Here is a 23,266-nt window from a genome sequence, read left to right as displayed (position 1 = left end):
TGTTGACATTGAAAATTGATTTTAGGGGTATCATAGAGATCCCTGGTGCTGAAAATGTTTTTCCGATGACAATTTTCCGATGACAATTTGAGGTGAGCAGTGGAGATTTTAGGCATGGCAAGCAAGTTCAAAATGCGAGACACCCCCCTAGAAGAGCCTTGAAGAAAGGAGATAGTCCCGATCAAATGGGACAAAACAAAAGCGTGCTCTTTTTTATTTTTTCATGAACCCTTGGCATTATAGAAACTTTATCATAAGAGAAAATATTTTTGGTTAATTTTATGGGGATGACGAGCCCCTACCCATTCTTTAAATCGTTAGTGGTTTTTTAATGCGATAGGTGAGAATGGAAGCCTAGACTTTAACTGGAATACAAATGGTGCTATCATCACGACCCCAACCCCATTCTTATCCTAAGAGAAATTATCGAACGAAAAAGTTTACATAGAACCGAGGCTCTAAACAATCGAATTAGAGCCCACCTCAAAAATTTCATTAGAAAAGGTTGTTTTATGTCTAAATATCCTCAAATTGATCATCTCGACATCAGGATGCATGAACATGAGAAAAATATATATTTCAAGTTTTGGAAATAGTGCATCTTGTGATGCATTTTTTTCCATATACTAAGAAAATGGAAAAAGTTCATTCAAGGTTGTATCCTTCTACTATAGAAGTATGCCGAATCTTAAAAATCTAATAGAAAAAATGTTCAAAGGTTGAAAAACCTTTTTCAATTGATCATCTCGACATCAAGATATATAAATATATAAATATATAAATAAATAAACGAATTTCAAGTTCTAACGATATTGCATCTTGTAACAAGTTATCTAGGTTGTAAGTTTTCAAGATTTTCTAGTATTTATAGATCTACTCGATATATGTTATTTTAAAAAATAAATAAATTGCATAATTAGGGTTGAACATGGATTTGCAAGCCATCGTAAGTTTTCGAAACTGGAACTACTATCTTCTAGCAAAATTTAAAAGTACGCATACTTGTAGAGTATAAGGTGAGCACCTTGTACAAACCTCACCCATCCTTAAATTGTCATTTGAAAAATTCTTTTCTAAAGTTTGGTATTTTGTTCAAAAGGGATACATCTCTCCATGTAAATAAGGAAAAGAGCCGAGCTTAATTCATTAGCGCTTGACAATTGCAAAGCTACGTCCTAAGCTCAATTCCTACAAAGGGTATGGCCCCTCTCCCCACTTGATCACCCAAAAAAACTCTCCATGTAATAATGTGGATTTGATTTTATTAAAGGAAAAAGTTTATATAGAGCCGAGGTTTTAAAAAATCAAATTCAAGCCTATCTCAAAAATTTCATAGAAGAGATTGTTTTGATATCCAAATATCCTCAAATTCATCATCTTTACATCAAGATGCATGGACATGAGAAAAAAATGGATTTCAATTTTTTAAAGTAGTGTATTTTGTAACGCACTTTTGGACGTCAATTTTCAAGATTTTCAAGTTTTCATTGATCTCTCAATCTACACTATTTTTAAAACTTTAAACTTTATAAATAAAAATGAAAATGTATTTTAAGGCTATCAAAAAGATTTTCAGTTTTGAAACCATATTTCTCAACACTATTTGAAGGTAGGCTCTAATTTGATTGTTTAGAGCCTAAGCTCTATACAAACTGCACCCTTTATTAAAAGGCAGTGGTCTATTGCAATGGTTAAATCCTAGTATAATGCAACCACACTTCTAAAAAACCATATTTGTGGTATTTTTTTGATCCAACATTTTACACACACTCTCTTTATCTCAATAATCAATTTCAAAAAAAAATAATCGATTTGAAACCATAGATGTGATCAAAATGAATCCCCTCCAAAAATAAATCTAGACCATTCATTTGGTAAATTTCAAAATCTACACTTAGAGAGAGAGAAGGAGAGAGGACCCTCCATTAGAGAAAGAAGTTCGAGAGTTTTAAAAGGTGCAGATTCTAAGAAAATTAGACTGAAAAGTGGAAAGCTTTAAAGAAGAGAAGTAATTAAAGGTATTGAAGGCCCGCGTTTCCCTCCTTGACATATTTGCTGGATCTCAACCAATAGACGGTGAAGATGGATCTCAACCAATAGACGGTGAAGATGGCTACAATCACACTTTAATTGGCAATGTTAATGTGTGTGTATGTATCAGCTCAATCTTGATGTAACTCTGATGCAGGCTACTTACCCAAAAAAAACTCTGATGCAGGCTCCACATTCCACACCATCCAATCTAAATTATATTGTCCAAATTCCACCCAAAAATCAAAGGGTGGATTCAGGTGCTATTTGTACCATCCATCCATATTTTTTTGACAATGTAATATTGGAATGGAACTTGAAACATAGTGCTATGAAAACCGGCTGCTTCCGCTTTGAACTGCAAGAAACATGGTTAAAATAATAATATATGCACGACCTGACGCACCAAACACTACGTAACTGCATGTATATGGGAAAGACTTAATACAACCAAAATCTATACACCAATATCAAAAACCATCGAGGTAGCCATTGTCTAGAGCATTAGCCTAAATTACTAACATATGAGTTTTTTTCTCATCACCTTTTTCTTCTCTCCACGAGAGCAAATTTATGGTGACATAAACTAAACCAGAATCCAAGCTCATAACTTCACCCAATTTTGTGATATAATCCATTTTGAGCCATGTAAAGGGAATACCATTGGCAAAGAATGATTGTATTTACAGTTACGTAGGACTCATTGTATTGTATCTTTGTAATAATCATTCCATCTCTTCCACCCACCAGAAAAAACCATAAGAAAAAGAATTTACAAGGAACTTAGAATACTCATCATGGGCTTCCACATTGACACTTCTGTACAAAAGAATAGTGAAGTTGGGATTCAGACACAGTACCCACTCGGTGCATTCGACCCAGGACCAAGGGACTAAAACCTTCCCTTGAATCCATGAGCGATGCAAACACCAGCCCATTTCCCATCCTCCATCAACATCAATGACTTGATAAATGATTCTGACTTGATAAATGAAGAGCTTGAAAAGGAAGAAAGACAACAATAGATAGCCTGTACACATCAGCATAACCCATCCTCCATTGAATCTTTGCTTCTTACCTCAGAGATGTCCAATGGATTTCTGTAAACATCTTTGAACGGAAGGTGAAATCCCTCATTTCTTTCTCTTTCCTCAGTGCGGTTGCTATAAATATCATTGAATGGAAGATGGAATGCCCCATCTTTCTCTCTCTCATCAAGTGACCTCCCGTACACATTCTTGAATGAGTGAGGACCGTCCTCTCTCTCCCTCTCATATTCTGCATCCCTGTAAACATTGTTATATGGGAGATGTGATCTCGCAAATTTCTCTCTCTCATCTTGGGCATAGTAAGCCCTTCCAACCTCGTTTGAGCTTCCAAAACGCAACTGTCCATCTTCCACCCCTTCCCCCCTCCTCCCCAACAAGCCATTATGTGAAATGCTCATACTCATATCCAAAATGCTCGAAGAATCATGAAAGGAATTGTGTAACCTCACATCTGTCTGAATCCTTGACATTTTAGGAGGTGATCCCACATTTTGAAACTCTTCTTCTCTCATTGCTGATAAATTATGACATTGGTTACTTATACCACGACCAGTAAAGCTTGGGGGATCAAGAAAGCTATCATGTGCCCTGAAACCTGGATAAGCCCTCAGTCTTCTAAGAGGTGATCCCACATTTTGCACCTCATCCTCACTCCTCACTGATATGTTATCGCATTGGGTGCTTATACCATGGTCCACAAAGCTCAGGGGCTCAAGGAAGCTATTTTCGGCCCCGGAATATTTCCGGCATGGTCGTGCCCACCATGGGGTCTCCCCATGAATCCCCAACTGACTGGTCTCCTGTTGTCGTAGCATGCTATCACGGAAGGCAGTGCTCGTACTAGCAGCCATGTGACTTTCAACCCTATCCTCTGATGAAAAGCCCCACTTCTCATTATGCCCCATTTCATGATGGATATGGTCATAAGGCATCCCTATGTGTAACCTTGTTTCATTAGGAAGGTCTGAAGTTTCAGGTGGTGGTGTGTATTTCGGTTCTTTCATTGCACAAGAGGAAGTGGACCTGGACTTGTAGTAGTAATCAAGAAGGCAATGGTGATCCCTCTGATCTATAGCCATCATCCATGGTGAAGTCATGTGACCCATAGGTAGAGGTAAGCCTGACATCGGTAGCGCCCACCTACGGAGATTGCTCTCCCAGGGGACTCCACCATGGATTCTTGAGAATGTGATTGAGGGTCGACCATGAAGAGACAAATGCAAAGCTTGAATTTGGGTCTCAATCATTTGATGCCTGAAATCCTCGAGAGTAGATAGAAGTTGGTTACCCTGCGGACTTGGCACCCAGCTAGGGTAGCTACTCTTGAAGCTGACAATGAAAAAACAAAAACAAAAAAAACACAATCAAGCGAAGCAATGGAAGAGGAAACAGCACACAACAAGCACTAACAAGGTGAATAAATGACACTGGCATTGCTTTACCCTTTATTATCCTAAAAGTGCGTATAGTTGGGTCCTACCGTGCGCCTCCAAAGTTTCATAGAAATATATCTACTTAGGTCCAAAGGTCCCTTTATTATCATACAAGGGCCTATGGGTCTCCATCTTAGGTGTCTCTTGGCTGAAGTTGAATATGAAATGTGTTTCACTTGTTCGTATAAATGAGTAAACCTAACCTGATTTTGGGGAGGTTAAAATGAAAGTTGGTAGACTGGAAGATTTGTGTCCTATTCAAATCCTCAGGCATACCTTAAGAACGATTTCTCCATTTTCCCTTGAGAGCTCCTCCACTCCCGAGGAGCATGGAAAGGTGAACCATACTTGCTATTTCCATGTTTTTCGAAATCAAACAGAGTAAAGCTGCATTAGGATACCAAAAGAGTTTTAGCTGCCAATACAAAAAATGAACCAACTCTTTGCAAGACACTGTTGATAGAAGAGTATGACAGTCCAATGAACCACGGAAAAACCATACTCCGATGGTTTAACTCTGTCAATTGAAATGACAGATGGTGATGGAGCGAGAGCAAGACCCACCGCAGGGCTCATGCACTTCTTAGGAGGTCCCGTTCTCCATCCATCGGCGACATTGATGACCCAATGCACTACGATTTTTCTGAAGTCCATTGGATTGTAGTATAATTTACTATTGTTTCAACATGAAAACCTAAACCACTCACTAAAATCACATGCAAAACAAATCAAGAACCTGCAAACATGACCGACACCTTCCACATCCACAGTGAAGTCTGAAATGAACTTCAAGATATCATCTACACACTGCAGAGCAATGTAGAAATCTGTTCAGCTTAGTTATGTAGGAAATAGTCCCAAGCTCAAAAGCTCAAGGTACATGAAATCGTTATCATTATTTTTTAATGTAAAATTCCCAATGTCCATATAGTGATATAACTGTAAGTATCGATGAGCATCTGAAATAAGGGAAAGTGTACTCCTAAAGAATACAGAACAGCCATAGACCATAGGTTCACAACCATCCATAATGTAAAGGAAGATAGAGGGGGAGTCGGACCCACCATTGGATTGGTGTTTTCTTGTAGTGGGTCCCTCTTTCTCCCTAGCACAACATCCATTTCATTATACCACAAATGACCCATTGGCGTAAGGTTTTCTCATTGCCCTCAGGATTATACTTCCCTCTTCCAGATTTAATGTGACTGATATATGGAAAGTAATCAAGCACTAAAATAAATAAAGAGGACTGATACATGTGAGAACTAGACGAAAGATAAATGCAACATATGGGAAGGAAGCACACCTTGGGTACCAAGAAGATGAGCAAGTAAGGGGTCAGGAATATTGAGACCATATCCTCAAGTAACTTCTTCATGATGTACTGCAGCATCATACAAAGTAAAACTTCAGCAAAAAACAAAGAGGAAAGCCAAGCTATGGAAAACTCTTGCATGTAGATACATTTAGATATATGAACTGCCATATGCAGATTCAGGATGCAATGATTCACAGAAAACTATGATGCATGTGCTTCAAAAGACAATGACAAACATCAAAACATTTTCCAAGACGTTACAAGCGCGTGTGCACACATACACACACACACACACACACATGCACACATACACACACTTATACCCACACATACATACACACACATACATACATACATACATACATACATACATACATACATAGGGGAATGAATTCAAACAATTGTTCTATAGTAATACAATATAAAAATCTTCAAAAACTATGTTACGGCCATTTTTTTGGTCCTAATTTTTAAATATATACTCTTTCCATTGTAATGAACTATCACAAAAAGGTAAAATTTGAAAACACACCCTAGAAAGTATTTTTTGAGCCCAATTAATAACAGGCTGTCCGTTTTAATGAGATGCTTAGATCTAGACCTTCGAAGGATTTTTTTTTTTTCCTTTTCAAATTTTCAGATAACTTTATTCTCATTAGATTAACAATGTTAAAAAAGAAAATTGATTTTTAATTCGTAAAGGCCTTGAAATTCACCAAATGGGTTGTCTAGATTGGTTGTTGGAGGAGACTCATTTTGACCATATCTAGGGCTCAAACTGAATTTTATTTTTGTGGGGATTGATTATTGGGATGAAGAATGTGCGTGCAAAATTTGGGGTCATACAATGACACAAACATGGTTTTCTAGAAGTGTGATTTCATTATATTAAAATGACATGGTGACATGAAATCGTTCCATATATATATATATGAACTATTTCCACACAAAAACAATGGCTTTTAACCCACTCAAAAATGTGATATTTCACAGCCAAGCTATGATTCTAATCCTCATTGATCAAATATAAGCTGGTTTGAGAGGTTTTTGGCCTTGTTTTCTGTTGAATTTAGGCGAGCTACATTTTGACCACTGTTAAGCTCGTTTGACCTCTTTTTAATTTTATTTTCAACCTAGGGTGATTCACAAACCACCAAAAAGTCTCTCTAGATATTTGACTAGCTTGGTATTTGGATCTTGCAATTGGCCACATCAGGGCCCCATCCTGGCATTTATGAACTCACACACACACACACAAGCACAGAGAGAGGGGGGAGAGAGAGAGAGTCAGCAAAACATAAATAAGATATTACACACAATACACGTGGGGAATTCAGTTGCATACAAAATGTGTATATAATATTTTTTTAAGGAAAAAGGAATGTTGAGTTCTGGACAACTCCAGAGAAAGCAATTCTTAATATTTAAAGTTATAAGATAAATGATGGAATTCGCCTTTTTAGTTTCAATCAATACAATGAAACTTTAAAGAATACATAATGACATATAAGCAACATAGTTAGATTCTTATTTGTACTCTTAGCCAAGGAGCATAATGCTGCAACATAAAGTTTGGATGCAAGAAAGTTGACTTAGGAGAAATATTTGATAAAGATATCCATCAGCTAAACCAAGCAGTAAATATACAAAAGGCTATTGTCAATAGAGTTTCATAAATGTAAACATAACTATCCAACAACAACTTCTCCACATTCAGTTCATTCTGAAGAACAAGGCTGTTGTCATTGCTATCCAAATGGCACAATGTCCATGAGTTATTGAAGATAGGCAACCATTGTTTCTTTGGTGAGTAATTTTTGTTTATTCAAATCAGAGTTATACAGTATGGATTTTCACATCCAAATGTTTAAATATAAAAGATCTGTCAATGACAATGCAAATATCCCCAAAAAAACTACTTAAACTCACAATAAAAAATTTGAAATATGGAGTTAGTCTTGAGAAAGAGATAACAAGTCCAAAGGCATCCAAGGGTAGATAACAGTTTTTGCAAGATATAATTCTCATGGTATCACCCTAATACGCTGATGATACTAGTAAATTGATATATTTTAATATTAAATAGCGTCCCACTACAGATACTTGTTTTCGTGAATAGGCCCTTGGCCTATGTGGTCAGGGTGGTGGAGCAACAACATGACATCAAGGTTTCAGTCCTGCCTCGTTAACATGGCTGGAAAAAATACAGCTAATTGTTTTCAAAAACAAAAACAAAAAAACCTTCAAGTATGCAGCTCGTTTACCTGGTAAAGAGCTTCAAACTCTCCCCGCACTTTGTCAGTGTATTCTTTACCACGCCATTTCTTTGGCATATAATGAGTATGCTGAGAAACTAGAGACATTGCTCCTTCGGGATCAAATACCTGATATTCATCAGCCACAAGAGATCTACTGATTGCTGTGACACTTCCAAAAAAAACAGTGAACCAGAACAGGTTTCGACCATATACCTGCATGATCAATTAATATAGCCTTAAATGAGAGGTGAAAATTACACCAAAAATCCCGTGTTCTATGGAAAAAGGATAGTCCATTAAAATGAACAGAGATGAGGAAAGAATGGGACTGACCACCTGAGGTCATGCCCTATCCTGTGGGTGTCCCTCCCTCCCTCCCTCCATCACCAATCATTTTTCAATGGACAGTGATGACCGAATGGACTATGGTTTTCCATAGTTATAGTATACTTCCTCAAATAAGAAAGAGGCTTTCTCTAAGAAAAGCTATATGTAATGATAAAGCTCAAGGGCACCAAATGGTTGAGGAAATGAAACTAACATGAGCCTCAAGCAGTGATTCATCCAAGAGAGCAACTATGATTAATACTGCAGCAAATCCACCAGCCACAAATGAGACAAACTTAGCAATCAATGAGACAATGGGGGAAGGAAATTGTTTGATATACTCGGCAGATTGTTCAAAACCAGCATTTATGCGGTGCTTGAAGAGATGGTCAACCTGAAAAAAATATAATGAATAAATGAGGAAATAAAAGCATCAAAAGCCATCATATTTGTGAAAAATGAGAACTCTGAGAACAGTCAGTGGTAAGGAAAAGAACTTCACTTAGATTCCATATACTATCAAATATATTTTCTCAGAGAATCAGAATTGAACCTCCAAACCAATGTATACATAAGAAAAAGAAAAAACCTAATTTATTTATATGGGGATTAAGCCCCTGGCTTACAGGGAAGACGCAGGGCCACAGAAATCATGTCCAAAGAAAAAAAAAAAAAAACACAACACATAAGCCTCATTCATTCCTCAATTACATAATGTATATCCTTTATGAGTCATGACCAATCATCTGTTAACTCTTAGAAGAAAAAATAAAACTCAAGCACATTCCTTGTAATCTTTTGATTTCAAGTCCACCAATTCAAAATATTTAACAGTTTTCAATAGCATATTTAAGATTTACTGACTCAAAGGAATTTGAATCTCAAGAGGCATGTCAGCATGTCTCTATAGTGTGTGTGTGTGTGCGCGCACATGCTAGTTCGAAAGAGAGAGAACTACCCTTGCATCGAGAATTCTAGTAACTTACAAATGCAAAAGGTTACAACACAATTTATCAAGAAAAAAGGGCTCACAACACAAGGGAGAGGGCATGAAGGGGAATAAGAGAAAGTTCACAAGAGGAATGAAAATGTGCGAAGGGCACAATAAAAGGATTATGCAAGGGGTTCAAAATAGTTGAAAGAACTGCAAGCAATAGCAAAACCTGCAATGGGGAATATGAGAAATTAACAAGAACGAAGAAAATGTGAGAGGGGTAAAAGGAGGGTGAACGAAGTGAAAAAGAACTACAAGAGAGATTAAGGAATAAGGGGCAAAATTTAAGTGTATGAAAAAAATTGCATGACGAGAGAGGGAGATTAGAGAGCAAAATGGTCTTGAATGAGTAAATGAGATCAAGGGGAAAAGGGAGATATTAAAAATATGCAAGCGAGACAGAGAGAAGAAAGAAATGATAAAAAATGGGGAATGGGCTTGACTGGTTAGCTGTTGACATTAGTAACATTATATCTCAAGTTCAATTCCTACAAGTGAACTATGCCCCCCCCCCCCCCAACCCACCCCAACCAAACAAAAAGAGAGGAAATAAATGATAACCTATTGGAAATAAATAGCGCTGCACCAAACGAAAAGGATGTAGAGAACTCAAATACTGAACAAGTCTTTATCAAAAGGATGAATTAATTATTGGATTCAATTCGTGGTTGTCAAGTTGTAATATTACAAATTACTGATGAAAAAATATTTTGCGTGATTATAAATCTTATAATGTGGTTCTGTATGAGTAATTCATAAGTTCGTTGCACATAATTAATCCATGAAATTATGATATAGTATGGAAATGTTGAGTAGTAAGTGCCTAGCATTTGCATCATATCGATGTCACTACTTTCTATTTGTAAGCATAAGTTTGAACTACCAACTCTTTTGAGTGTCATGGTACTAGTTTACTATACGTGCGTAGCACATAACAATGTAAGAGGAGATAGAAAAAAAAACAAAACATACAATAAACCAAAAAGCAAAAAAAAATCAGTGTTACAAATCTACTTGTATGATATTTATAAGTTAAAATGTCCATCACTATTTCTATCTCCTAGTAAATTAGATTAAAATATCATGGTTAATGTTATTTACACAAAGAACCTATGAAATGATAAAAATTGTCTAAATATAATGAGAAGTAAAGAATCAAATGTGCTCTTTGATGAAATCTGAAAATGAAAAAAAAAGATCTTAAAAGATTAAAAAAAACTTCTAGTATCCTATTTTCTACAAAAATACACCATATGAACTAAGCAAAAATAGAGTAAAAGATATAATTTAAAGGCAATGTTTGAAAAAAATGGATAGGTGACCCGCATCAGCTACAAGGAAAAGCAATCCAGAACGGCAATCTAGATCAGCAGTTTGGCTGGATCCAGCATAAAAACATTTAAAAGTCTAATTTTTTTGGGTTTCCAAAAATATTGCAGTATTGCATTATGGTTTTCCAATTTTTTACCAAAAATGCGTAAATACTGAGAACCTGTCTCATATTTGAGTATTTTCTGTCCATTACATTCACTTCACAGTCAACAATTCATCTTCCCTATCTCAATTATGTAAATGGATAAAGAAACATGTGCCAATAAAAACCCATTTCAACATTGAAATTATTACTCATGCCATCTGAATCAATCCAAACTATATGAGAAATACATTCAAGTGAAATTTTGAATTTAACAATAATTGTTCTAGATAGCGAACCCCATCCAAGAAAATATAAATAAAATTGAAAGTCAATAAATAAAAATCAAACAAGTAAAAAAATACAACATGAAGGTATACATCCAACAAATAAGTCCAGCATGAAGTAAAGGCACAAAGCCAAAATATTTATCAAAGCATTAGACACGAGCAAGGTAAATAGCGAGAGAAGTTGGTGTTGCTCCCAATTTGATGACAGAGAAACACAAAACATTTCTTTTTTTCTTGTGGAGAAAATGCACCATATGACCATGTGCTTTGCTTTTGGCCACCTAAGCCACATAGAGAGAGAAAGCGGCATTTTGTCCAAAGACAGAAAGAGAGATTATTTTATGAGGCAGGGTGAGAGAGAAATTCACGTGGATCAGTTTCAAAGTGAACTTGTGTCATGATAAAGAGAATATAGGTGGAGATGGTGATTTTCACTACTCACAATTGTGGTTTGCATCTGAAAGCATCAGGCGAAAAATCAGGGGACGTTTTATTTTTTTTGTTGTTTTTTTTTTTTCCAAGGGGGGGAGGGGGGGAGAGAGGACATACACTATAAAAGAGGGTCAAGGGCGTCAAGCAAGCCGAGGTTATTGTGACAACCCAATGAGAAAGAGAGTTAAATAAAAACAATTCAAAAAAAAGAAATCATAAAGAAATATATTAAAAAAAATAAAAAAATGGGAGTTTTCTGGTTAAGCAAGAGTGAGTCGTCGGTTCTCTAACAGAACCGGCCAGTTACAGATATATAGTGGGAACCAGGCTGGTCCCATCAATTCCCAATCCATAACAGGCAATTCCGATCCAAATCGCTGTTTTTTAAGACCATGCTTAAAAGTAAGACCAGAAAAAGTGAAAAGTAAAGAATAAAGCATTGATATTTGAGACTATATTTGAGAATTATACAAGTGCTCATACTCTAAAAACTTTAATGGAAAAATATACACACTAAAGGTGACTCCTACCTAAAAAGTAGTTGAATGTAAATTTCAAAGGCATAAGAAATAATAATACAAATTTATTGCTAAAATCCATTAGATAAAAACATGTTGAGTCTCTTTGGGAGGGCATCCGATAAAAATCAAACGAGAGTCAAAAAATTCAAAAATTCAAAAAAAAAAAAAATGTTGACGTAGTGAAATTTTATAACAATTTAAAAATCCATATAAAAATATAAAAATTAGTCATAAATATTTTTAAATATATGAAAATTCATACCCTAAAATGCAAATCTATAAAAGAATACCCAGAACATAATCTTCTAGAACTCCCTTCTCTCTCATGACATTATAAACTATATGAAAATTCATACCCTAAAATATAAATTTATTAAAGAATTCCCAAAACATAATCTTGTAGAACTCACTTCTCTCTCATAAGATTATAGGAAATCAAAGTTAAAGGATTTGAGATTGTTTCAATATCAGATAGCCTAAAAATATATTTTCATCTCTAATTGAAAAATTTAAATATTCAAAAATAGTGTGAGTTCAGCAGATCTATGAACACTTGAAAATCTTGAAAATTGACGGTCTAGATAATACATTACAAGATGCATTATTTTCAAGACTTGAAATCTATTTTTTTTGATGTCCACACATCTTGAAGTTGAGATGATCGGATTGAGGATTTTCCAGCAAAACAACCTCTTCTAGTGAATTTTTTGGGTGTGCCTCACTTTGATTGTTATGGGCCTCACCCTTATACAAACTTTTTCCTTTTTCAAAATGCAAAATATTCATTCTCCCCCAAATAAGGATATAAATCTTTTTTAAAAGAACTCCTCAAGCTCTCCAACTAAAACCAAACACTTTTTAAAATAAAAGTAAAAACAAGAGAGGAAGGGGGTGTCCCACCACATGTGTGACATATGGGCCCCATGGGTCCCACGACCTACACTTGTGGACCCCACATGTTCCAATTTGCCTCTTCGCAGTTCCAAAAAATCAAAAATGTCCTTCTAAGGGTTTAAAAGCTGAAAATAATTTTAGAAATTCTAAAAAAGAAATTTAAAATTCACATAAACTTTTCTACACTAGAAACAAAATATCTAGAAGTAAACTAGCACCAATGGCTCAAGATAAGTGATTGTTAGGGTACTCCACCCAATTAGCATCCGTGATCCTTGACTATCTTCTCAAACCAACCAAGCGAGATCCATGACCCATAGTCTCATGCAAGAGCTTATGATTGGATCGTTCAAATCTGACCAATTAATAGCAGAATCACGGTCCCTGAATATGGATTACAGATTCTCCCTTTGTACGCATATATCACTATAGTGCAAGAAGTACTCTCTCTATGAACATGTACATGTACACACGTACATGTATCCCTTTTCAAGGTTGCTTCACGGTTTGCAATTATCATATGTATGTGCCATGTAGAAAGGTTTGTTAAGGATTTAGCCCTCGCTTTCACAGCCTATATCTGCACATAAAAGACCATGAACCCCTTCTGGCCCACAAATCATCCTTGGGCACCTCTCTGATCTCAACAAGGGATGCCCTTCCAGAAACCCTCAATGGTAGTGTCATATGCCTTGGGGTAAGAGTTTTGAACATGACCAGGGCCATAGACCGCCTAACCTAGTGCAGTCAACCAACTAACGCACTCCACTGAAGTGCATAATCTGATACATTGTTTTAAAATACGGCCGCATCGCCGCATATGTGGCCGCCTAATGCATTACGCACCCTAGAGCACATTGGATAGGAGCGCATAGGCGCTCTGGTGGGATGCACCGCATCCCACTGCATATGTGGCTGCATGGCGCATAGCGCATATGCAATGCATAGTTCACGACGAAAATAGTGCCCATGAGCATGGTACTTCGGCCATTTTACCCCTGGAAAAGGGATGAAAGGGTTTTTGGGGGTATTAAACCCCCGTCCAAACACAAAAAACAGCCACGTTGGCTCAAACAAAGAGAAAAAAATTACTACAAAAAACTGTCGATTTGCTCTCGGTGTTGGTTGGGTTGTCGATTGGGATTAGCTTGGGCTATGTTTTGAAGAAGTTTGAGGATAGATACATCAACATATCAAGGGTTTCAAGGGCCGAGTTTGAAATTGTGATTATGGTTGTCAGATGTTTATGAATTATTATAATGTGATGTCTTCCAATGTCTTCTATATAGTTACTTTCAAGTTTCTAGTTTGTAGTTTCTAATGTCTTCTAACAGGGGATTCAAAGTTTCTGAACAACTGATAATGTTGGAGTTAATAAATAAATTAAATACCTACTGTTATATAAATCACCTGCATATTTTTTTCAGGCATTAACCTATTTTATGAGATTGTTTAGAATTTTTTATATTTACATCGTGGTGATGCACCCACATTCAGACCACATCGAGCCGCATTGCCACATGGTCCCACTGACCACATTAAGACTGCATCCTGTATTTTAAAACACTGATCCGTTATAATTCTTTATTTACATGCTCTCATACCCTTTAAAGGCTACAAAACCCCAATTCCAACATCTAGGCATCCATGTCTTTCTTTTCTATCTCTATTACATAATTAGAAACTCTTACCTATGACCAACTTATTTTTTAGGGTCTAGTACTCAATTTTTCTTTAACAAGAGAATCCTTATCTCGTAGATTACCTTACCCTAAAGTCTTCCTAGGGCACCTACCCTACATTCTCTTTAGAAATAGGGTCCCTTTTTATTCTTGCGACATGTGTCCACACCTTAACTATGGCTTAATAATGTAGTATAGATATTAGGGAAAATTTATCAAAATAAACCCAAGAGACGAACTATTCAACATTTTACTTCATAAATAGAAGAAGAGATGAACTATTCAATATTTTTATCCATTTCTTTTTTTTTAATTTCAAAAATCCCATCAAAAGACACATGATCATAAGTTGGAACAGTTGAAAAGTGTAAAATGCTATACAGTTGAAACCAAAGGTGTATTTTGATGAATTTTTCAAGAAAGAGTACCTTGCCTTATTTATTGATGTATCAACCATAACATGTATTTTACATAAAAAATAACAAGGGCAAGCTTTCTATGCTTCCCCTACAACATAAAACTTATATACTTCCCCTTATCCAACAGTCCATTCTGAATGGAGGGCTAAGATTGTCCCAATCACAATGTCACGTCTCTATACTATTTTATTTTTAATTGTTTTTCTATAGACTATTTTGACACCAAATTTTGTATGTCCAATCCTCTATTAAACTCGCACTAGCGAAAAATATAAAAAAAAAAATTTCACATAAAATAAAATGACCAAAATACCCCTGAAAGTTTCAATGGGTATTTTGGTCATTATATTTTATCAAAAAATTATTTTAAATATTTTTTATAGTTGCGCCCAATTAGAAGATGACAAGTACCAAATTTCATATTCATACAATTTGTATAAAAAAACTAAAAATAAAACACTTTGAGACATCGAATCTAAGATCAAACATTGAGTGGCTCTCTTGATCAAAATTGGACGGCTAGATGGTAGGGGAAGCATAGATCTTCTATGCTGTAGGGGAAGTATAGAAATCTTTCCCAAATTAAAATGCCACTGAACTTCTTATATTCGTGCAAGATGTATATATATCTACCTATCTACCTTTCTCTGTGTGTGTATCTATGGTGTGACACTTAAATTTCTCACCACTCATATTTTTCCCTCCAAATCTCCTTGTATCTCACCACTCTAGACTCCTAACCTTGAATTCTCTTTGCTTAAAACTCTTAATTTGTTATATAAATCCAATGATAAAGTTGTCTAGAAAATTGTATCCATCTCTCCCTAAAAGACACCATTATGTTTTATTCAAATCTTGGTTTTAAAAAAATAATATATTATGGAGAAGAAATAGGAGTGATAAAATAATTAAAGAAAATTTGGAAAGTGATTTTACACGCTAATTATGTCTATCAAAAGTAGGAATTTCCATTATTAGTATTTAGCTAATCCAAAAAATAATTAGTTAGAAAAAGTTAGATAGAAAACGTAAAAAAATATTAAATTAATTAAAAAGAAAATAAAAATAAAAAAGCATCTCCTTTTGTTAATTGAATGTTTAGAAAATATCCAATCTCCAAAGGGAGCATCATGCAATGCATGTGCCATTTCCTAGTATTATAAATTATGCAATTTATCAAAAAATTATTTTAATTGAGAAAAATTTACTTATAATTTAAGAACTTTTAAGGCTTAAAAAGTATAAAAATAGCTTAGTCAGATTGCCCAAGTTGCAAGTCAAGTTGGCTCAGGTGGTTTAAGTCAAATACCTAGTTCAGCTTTTTCAATCCTGGCTCTTATAAAAAAACAAAAAAAAATTAAACCTGGTTCAAAACATGCTCATAATTAAAATCTTCAAGGAAAAAAGCAGATGTGCTCTCTATAGTCCCTGTCAAATTAACAAGGTTTTTCAAATCAATCGTGTCAACAATTATTTTCAAATCAATCGTCCACTTAACAATTAAACAACATAACATGCATTGTTAAATAAAAAGCATACATGAGTGTGCTAGAGTGCATGTAACTCATTACCTCTCTATGTGAACATGCACATCTATGTTATTCAATTTTCCTAACATTGGGATATATTTTCTCTTGTGGTCCATGATTTAAGATATCCTTCTCAGTATTCTCACATCTATCATGCATGAATGGATGGAAGTATGATATAAACATCATATTATATACAGAGTGAGACCAGAGTTGAAAAAAGTCTCCACATAGGCTTACTGCTGTTTTATTACAATATATGCAGACATAAAGTTGAAAGAAGCTTTCACATAATAAACAAATTTTACCTCATTATATTCTCTGAGAATCCATTTTGATAAATTAGACCATGTTCGAGTCGATACCGTTCTAGGATGCTTGTAAAACTCTTCAGCATGCCTCAGAAAAAATTTCACCAGCATAAAAATAATAAGGAAGGGAGATATGAGAAATATCCCTAATCCGACAACCATGAGTCTCTTCTTTAATGAATCCGGGTTGCTAATAAAATCCCTTCGAATAGTGAAATTTCTGCAGAAATAAAATTTGGTCAGCACATATATTGATTTAGGAACATAAGAATAATTCCTTCCAACTATGTATTCATCAGTATATATCATGTTATACATGGCACCCAGAACCCAAAAAAAAAAAGTGCAAATAAAATACAACCCAATAATATATCATAGTGTACAAAATAGCTCAAAATCTTTTCATGCGGTGACAGACAGAATTACTAACCCTTATATCTTGATGGAATCCCACAGTGATGACATTCATGAGATTCATGCAATGACTCAGAGAAAAGAGCACACAGAAACGATCCTAAGCAGTAGCACAGTTCCATGGGAAGAACGGTGCTCAGAGGAAAAGAGCACTAGTGCAACTGCTGCAGGACAACTTGTGTGGAAGAAATTGTCCTCTAAATAGGGGCAAAAAGGATTTCCAAAGAAAGAAATAGACTGCCATCAACACAAACTAATAGCTTGGAGCCATGGAAGCCCCATAAAGGACCCACTTGTCACTTTTCTAAAACTACAAATAGCAAATAGGAAAAAATGAAAAATAGAACATGTGCATGAAACATAATACAAGAACCACATCAGACTTGTTATATTTGGATCAGTTACGTGTTGGCTAACAAGTTCTAATGCAAAACAAAACAAAAGGAGAGCTAAATCCAGAACAAAACAAAGAAAGAGCAAAATCTGAAAGTAGACAACAGGTCCTTCAAAGGAACCTACAGTGCATGGAGCTAGTAATGATATGTGGTTAGCCAATTATGGCATGCCAACTACAACCTTGGTCATCTTGGCCCTTCTTATCTGGCAGATCCCATACATATATAGAGCTCAACTCAAGAGAACACCAATACAACAGCCAAAACATAACTAAAAGAAGCTAAACAAGAGCAGCTCCTTAAGGTTAGAAAGTCAAATTGAGGTACACATGCACTCACATGCTAATAAATCTTGGTTTCATCTGAAATCCATAAAGTCAATGAAAATTTGTAGGTGGCCACAGGTTATCACCCTAGGAATAATTAAGGACTAGAGGGATTTCTTTCTCTACTTGGGGTTGACCCAAATCCTTAACAGATGCACAGATGGTGAAAATTAGGGAGGAGCAAGAATAATTCCTCCAAATGAAAATACCACTTGTTTATGGATAAGACTTACAACATAGATCAACAAATAGGTGGTGACCTACACTTCATTTCCCAAAGCCCTCAAAAATGAGCTATCCATCAATGCATGCTTGAATTTGAAAAAGACTTGGTCAAATAAATTCAGAAACAAATGACAAACAGCCCACTTAGAGGGGTATGTCAAGATAGTACATTATGGTAAGAACAAAGCCACTGAATAGAAATCAAGCTGGATGAGATAATATGGCAGCGCATTGAAAGCCAACACCAAATAATGCTAAAGCAAAAAAAACAGTTATACAGCACGTATAGAAACAAAATATCCCACAACAATAGAAAAGCGGAAGCACCATTTATAAGTTGGTATCTGAGCATTTAAACAGGCCAAAAATGAAAGTGAACACTAAACCAAGCATATTTAAAAATAAACTAAAAATAAACATTGAAGTCCAATTTTGCGATAGTGCCATTAAGGCAAAGTTGTTACCCTTTGTGATGTAATTCTGTCTATTTTGTGATGTAATGCTATCTTATAGATAACTAGAGGAATGACTGCTTTACAAGACGAAGTCTCAGAAATAAGGGGACGCTAGTGGAGTCACAACATGCATCCCAGCTTAGCTAAAGGTAGCTTCTGTTGTCATAACGTACTCTAGCAAAAACAGGAGGCTCTGGTGTCATACCATACTCATGCCATCCAGGCCTCCAGCAAAAACAGGACCCAAAAAAAAAAGAATGGCAATCCAATCTCCAGCCTTTCCACAAAGAGAGTAGATGCAGCTGTCTCTTTACCCCTTTTTTTGGTGCATGCATGAGTGTGTGGTTTTTCTTTTCTTTTCTTTTTTCTTTTTCTTTTTTCTTTTTTATTTTTTCTTTTTTCTTTTTTCTTTTTTCGTTTTTCTTTTTTCTTTTTTCTTTTTCTTTTTCTTTTTCTTTTTTTTTTTTTTTTTTTTTTTTTTTGGGTTGGGGGAGGGGTGGGAGGAGGCGGGGGTGGTTGGGGGAACCGGGGTTAAGGTTCCATGTATGAAAGAAACAAAAGCAAGGGATATTCACATAGGTTCTCTACCTATAATGAATGGAAATTCTCATTATCATCTCAATAGAGCCTTACCCCAACTATTTGGGGTCCGCTACACAAATCCTATTATGCCATTCTACTCTATCCAGGACTATAACCTCGATAAATTCACTATAACCTCGATAAAATCAGGAGTCCTTTTAGCTTTTCTCACAACTTCCATCCATATCTCTTTGAGCTTTCCCCTTGCCCTTTTAGAGCCTTCCACTTGAACCAAATCACACATCCTAACTAGTGTGGTATTGAGTCTATATTGCACACGGCCCACCCACCTAGATCTACTTTCCCTCATCTTATCGCGTATTGAAGCCACATCTAAGTTCCCTTGGATGTGTTCATTTCGAATTCTATCATCTCTTGTCTTGCTACTCATCCATCTCAACTACACTCATCCTATGGGTATGTCGTTTCTTGATCGCCCAACATTCCGTCCCACAAACCAAAGTTAGTCTCACACTTGTCCTATAAAACGTCCCCATCAGATTCATTGGTATACAGCGATCACATAAAGCTCCACATGCACATCTCCACTTCGCTTACCCAGCTCTAATTCTATGCACGACATCTTCCACATGTCTCCATTTACTTAGATTATCGACCCAAGGTATCGAAAATACTCTCTTTTAGGTATTTCTTGGCCATCAATCTTAACTACTTCCTCATTTTCATTCCTATTATTATTAAACTTGCATTCCACCGTATTCAGCTAATTTTAAAACCTATAGATTCTAGAGCCTCCCGCCAAAGTTCCAACTTTGGGTTGACACCGCTTCTAGTCTCATCGATCAAAACTATGTCATCGTGAATAATATACACCACTGTATCTCATCTTGTAGGTGCCTAGTTAGCTCATTCATAACTAAAACAAAGAGATATGAGCTCAATATTGACCCCCTAATGTAGGCTTATTATTACTGAAAACTCACTTGTCTCTTCACTAGTTGTCTGCACACTAGTTAGTGCTCCCTCGTACATATTTCTCACCATGTCAATATCGCATCTGGAGACTCCTTTCATTTCCAACACGCACCAAATTAAATCTCTAGGTATTATAGTGTAAGCATTATCTAAATCAATAAAGACCATGAGGAGATCTTTTCCTTTTTCCTTGAGCTTCTCAATCAATTGCCTAAGTAGGAGAATAGCCTCAATTGTTGACCTCCCTGGCATAAGGCGAATTGATTTCTAATACAGTCGTTTCATACCTTAGTCGTTGCTCAATCAATCTCTCCCACAGCTTCACAGTGTGGCTCATAAGTTTTATCCCTCGATAGTTCACACAATTATGTATGTCTCCTTTGTTTATGTTTATGTATGTCTCCTTTGCTTATCTAAATAGGTATTATTGTACCTTTTCTCCATTCGTCTGGCATTTTTTTTTTTGTTCTCAACACTTTGTTAAACAACTTAGTCAACCAACATATGTCAATCTACCCCATACACTTCCAGATCTCTATTGGGATACCATCTGGTCCTAAACCCTTTCCTATCTTTATCCTCAAAGCTTCTTTCACTTCATATATCCTAATCCTATGCATGTACCTATGACCTCCTCCCTTGTTTATGATAAAGGCTCCTCCTAGCACTGTGTTCATATTGTGTTCTTCATTGAACATTTTTTTAAAATAAACTCTCCACCATTCATTCATTCTTCACTAAGACGAATGAGCACTCTACATCTTTGAAATGCTCTGGCCTTTTACTTGACCCTGGAGTCTGCATAAAGTGGAGCTCAGCCAATTTATATGCAATGCTTTCTATATTTTTTGGATTGCTTAAGGAAATTATGTGCCAAACTTTTACACAAGGAAAAAGTTTATATAAGGATGCAACCTTAAAATGTATAATTACAAATGCACCTCAAAAATCCATCGAAAAAGGTTGTTTTAATGTTGAAAAAACCTCTAATTGATCATCTCAACATCGAGATGTATGAATATGAAAGAAAAAAAAGATTTTGGAGTCCCAAAAGTAGCGCATCTTGCAATACATTATCTAGACCGTCCATTTTCACGATTTTCATATGTTATAGATCTGCTTGATTTTAACCATTTTTGGAGTTTAAAATTTTATAATTAGATACAAAAATAGATTTGGAGATAATCCTAAAAATGTTTTCAACAAAATTACATGTTATATTAAAATTTGGAGGTGCACCTTAATTGGATTGTTTAAGGTTGCAACCTTATAGAAACCACAACCTTAACACAATGATGGAACAAACCCTCAGTTCTTCAGATTTGCAAAAACCAGGATTTCTATGCAAGTAATATTATCAGGTGAAGGAAAAAAGAGTTTTGGGCCTCTATATTTTCTTCTCTATTTTGTATTACAAATTGAAATATCATTTACGGTTAGGATTGGAGAGGATCAAGCTTCGCATCCATGGAGGTTTCCTTTCAGCTCAATAATACTTAAAAAAAAGCATTGTTCCTCCACTCAAAATCATGCAATAACTTAAGAAAATCAGACATATAGAAGCACGTTGTTTTAGAACAAATTCATACAGTTCCCCATTTCCCGCCCCAAAAAAAAAAAAAAACATATGAACTGTTAATGAACAACAGGAAGATCAAATGTGTTTGTCAATGGTGTTGATGCCACCATTTTTTTGAATCACTTGTTATAATACTCAAAAGGGAAAAATAATCAAAATACCCATAGGACAAGAATTCTTTAACATCTTGCCCATTTGCAACTATTCCAACTCAAGAACATGTGAATTTTCATGGGTATTTTGAAATTGAATCAAAAGATATGGGTAAATTGTTCATCTCTTTTGGCTAATTTGATACTCAAAAAGATATTAGAGATTACTGAAAGAAAGGATGCACGCAATGTCACACTCAAGGAGTATATCAACTCAAAAAGGATTTGAGAATGAACTCCTAAAAGGGACCTAACTATTCGACACTTCTACACAAGCTGTGCCAAATATTGAATCAGTTGGGGCATGATGAATCCCTAATTCCAAGAGAAGCTGCAGTGCAATGGTGATTAGAAGAAAGGCCTACACAACCATAAAATTCCCCTTCCATTCAATATAAAACATATACCTAGAAATAGATGTATTTTGGCAGTCGCCGATCTTACTTGTGCCTGTAACATACTGTATTACAATTGTATATGTAATTGGATTGTTATCTGCATATGGATTACGTAATATACCAAGTAATGAAAAGTTAGCAAGTATATTCATATTGGGTTTATCTACATAAATGTAATTTTTCTTTCAAATCACTGTTATCTATTTCGGTTCTTCAGGAAAAACGAGATCCAAGTCCCCTCATTGACTTTTAAACCATAGTATAACATATAACAATGACATTTTGCGTCAAGAGGAGATCAGATATCTTTACAGGCGATGCCTCAACGAATATTCATAATATACCATCCATAAATGCCAAAATGTGTCAATAAGGAACTAAGTCAATTTTTTTTCATGGTGTTCCATCCGATATTTAAAGAGAGTATCATGCCAATTAACATTTACAATTCAGGGAGCCAAGCATATTTTACATAGATATGAATGAATACCTATCAAACATGCTCTGAAGGATGCAACAGTTTAAGCTCCACTCAAAGATCTCTGTCAGTATCATATAATTATCACCTCCATTTCCTTGAGATTTTACAAGAGGACCAGCACCAGGGATCCAGCTAGGGATTGGCAAAGCAAGCACGCCCTTGTTAAGCATCCCAATCAAGTAATTCTCCTTGCGCATAATCCTCATGACCATATCATGTGCTGAGAGATCTTTCACCACACACAGTTGTTGTGAGCTTTGGAGTTCAACAACTTTATCCAAAATCACAGCCCAGGGTGTCGTTTGAATCTCATTGTCAGTAACATTAAGACTGGGAAAAACAAAAAGAGTAATTAGATCTTTATACATGAGCAAACTTGATTTTTCCATTTTAAATTTCAATTCAAAAGCATCAAAATTTC

General features: G+C 35.6%; 1 protein-coding gene across 5 annotated transcripts in view; it reads right to left on the bottom strand.

Moving 5' to 3' along the window:
* Positions 1-2,668: 2,668 nt before the first annotated feature.
* Positions 2,669-23,266, bottom strand: part of APG9 (autophagy 9 (APG9)) — a 33,484-nt gene continuing 12,886 nt past the window's right edge. Inside the window, exons 3-10 of one of the 5 annotated variants that reach the window (XM_088872643.1) lie at positions 22,855-23,175; positions 16,900-17,122; positions 8,631-8,810; positions 8,096-8,302; positions 5,820-5,897; positions 5,221-5,320; positions 4,790-4,900; positions 2,669-4,409 (exon numbers count right to left, since the gene is read on the bottom strand). In XM_088872643.1, the coding sequence (XP_088728769.1) occupies positions 4,791-4,900; positions 5,221-5,320; positions 5,820-5,897; positions 8,096-8,302; positions 8,631-8,810; positions 16,900-17,122; positions 22,855-23,175 (1,219 nt within the window). In that variant the 3' untranslated portion in view covers positions 2,669-4,409; position 4,790. Of the gene's footprint in view, positions 4,410-4,789; positions 4,901-5,220; positions 5,321-5,589; positions 5,719-5,819; positions 5,898-8,095; positions 8,303-8,630; positions 8,811-16,899; positions 17,123-22,854; positions 23,176-23,266 lie in introns of those variants that run through there. The other 4 variants (XM_006827434.4, XM_088872642.1, XR_016059772.1 and 1 more) reach the window with 4 other exon arrangements.

Source organism: Amborella trichopoda, chromosome 7 (genome assembly GCF_054954075.1).
Source record: "Amborella trichopoda isolate Santa Cruz 75 chromosome 7, AtrichopodaSantaCruz75HAP2 v2.0, whole genome shotgun sequence".
Classification (NCBI taxonomy): domain Eukaryota; kingdom Viridiplantae; phylum Streptophyta; class Magnoliopsida; order Amborellales; family Amborellaceae; genus Amborella; species Amborella trichopoda.
The sequence above is the reverse complement of the archived record's forward strand: the minus strand, read 5'-3'. Positions and strand labels throughout refer to the sequence as shown.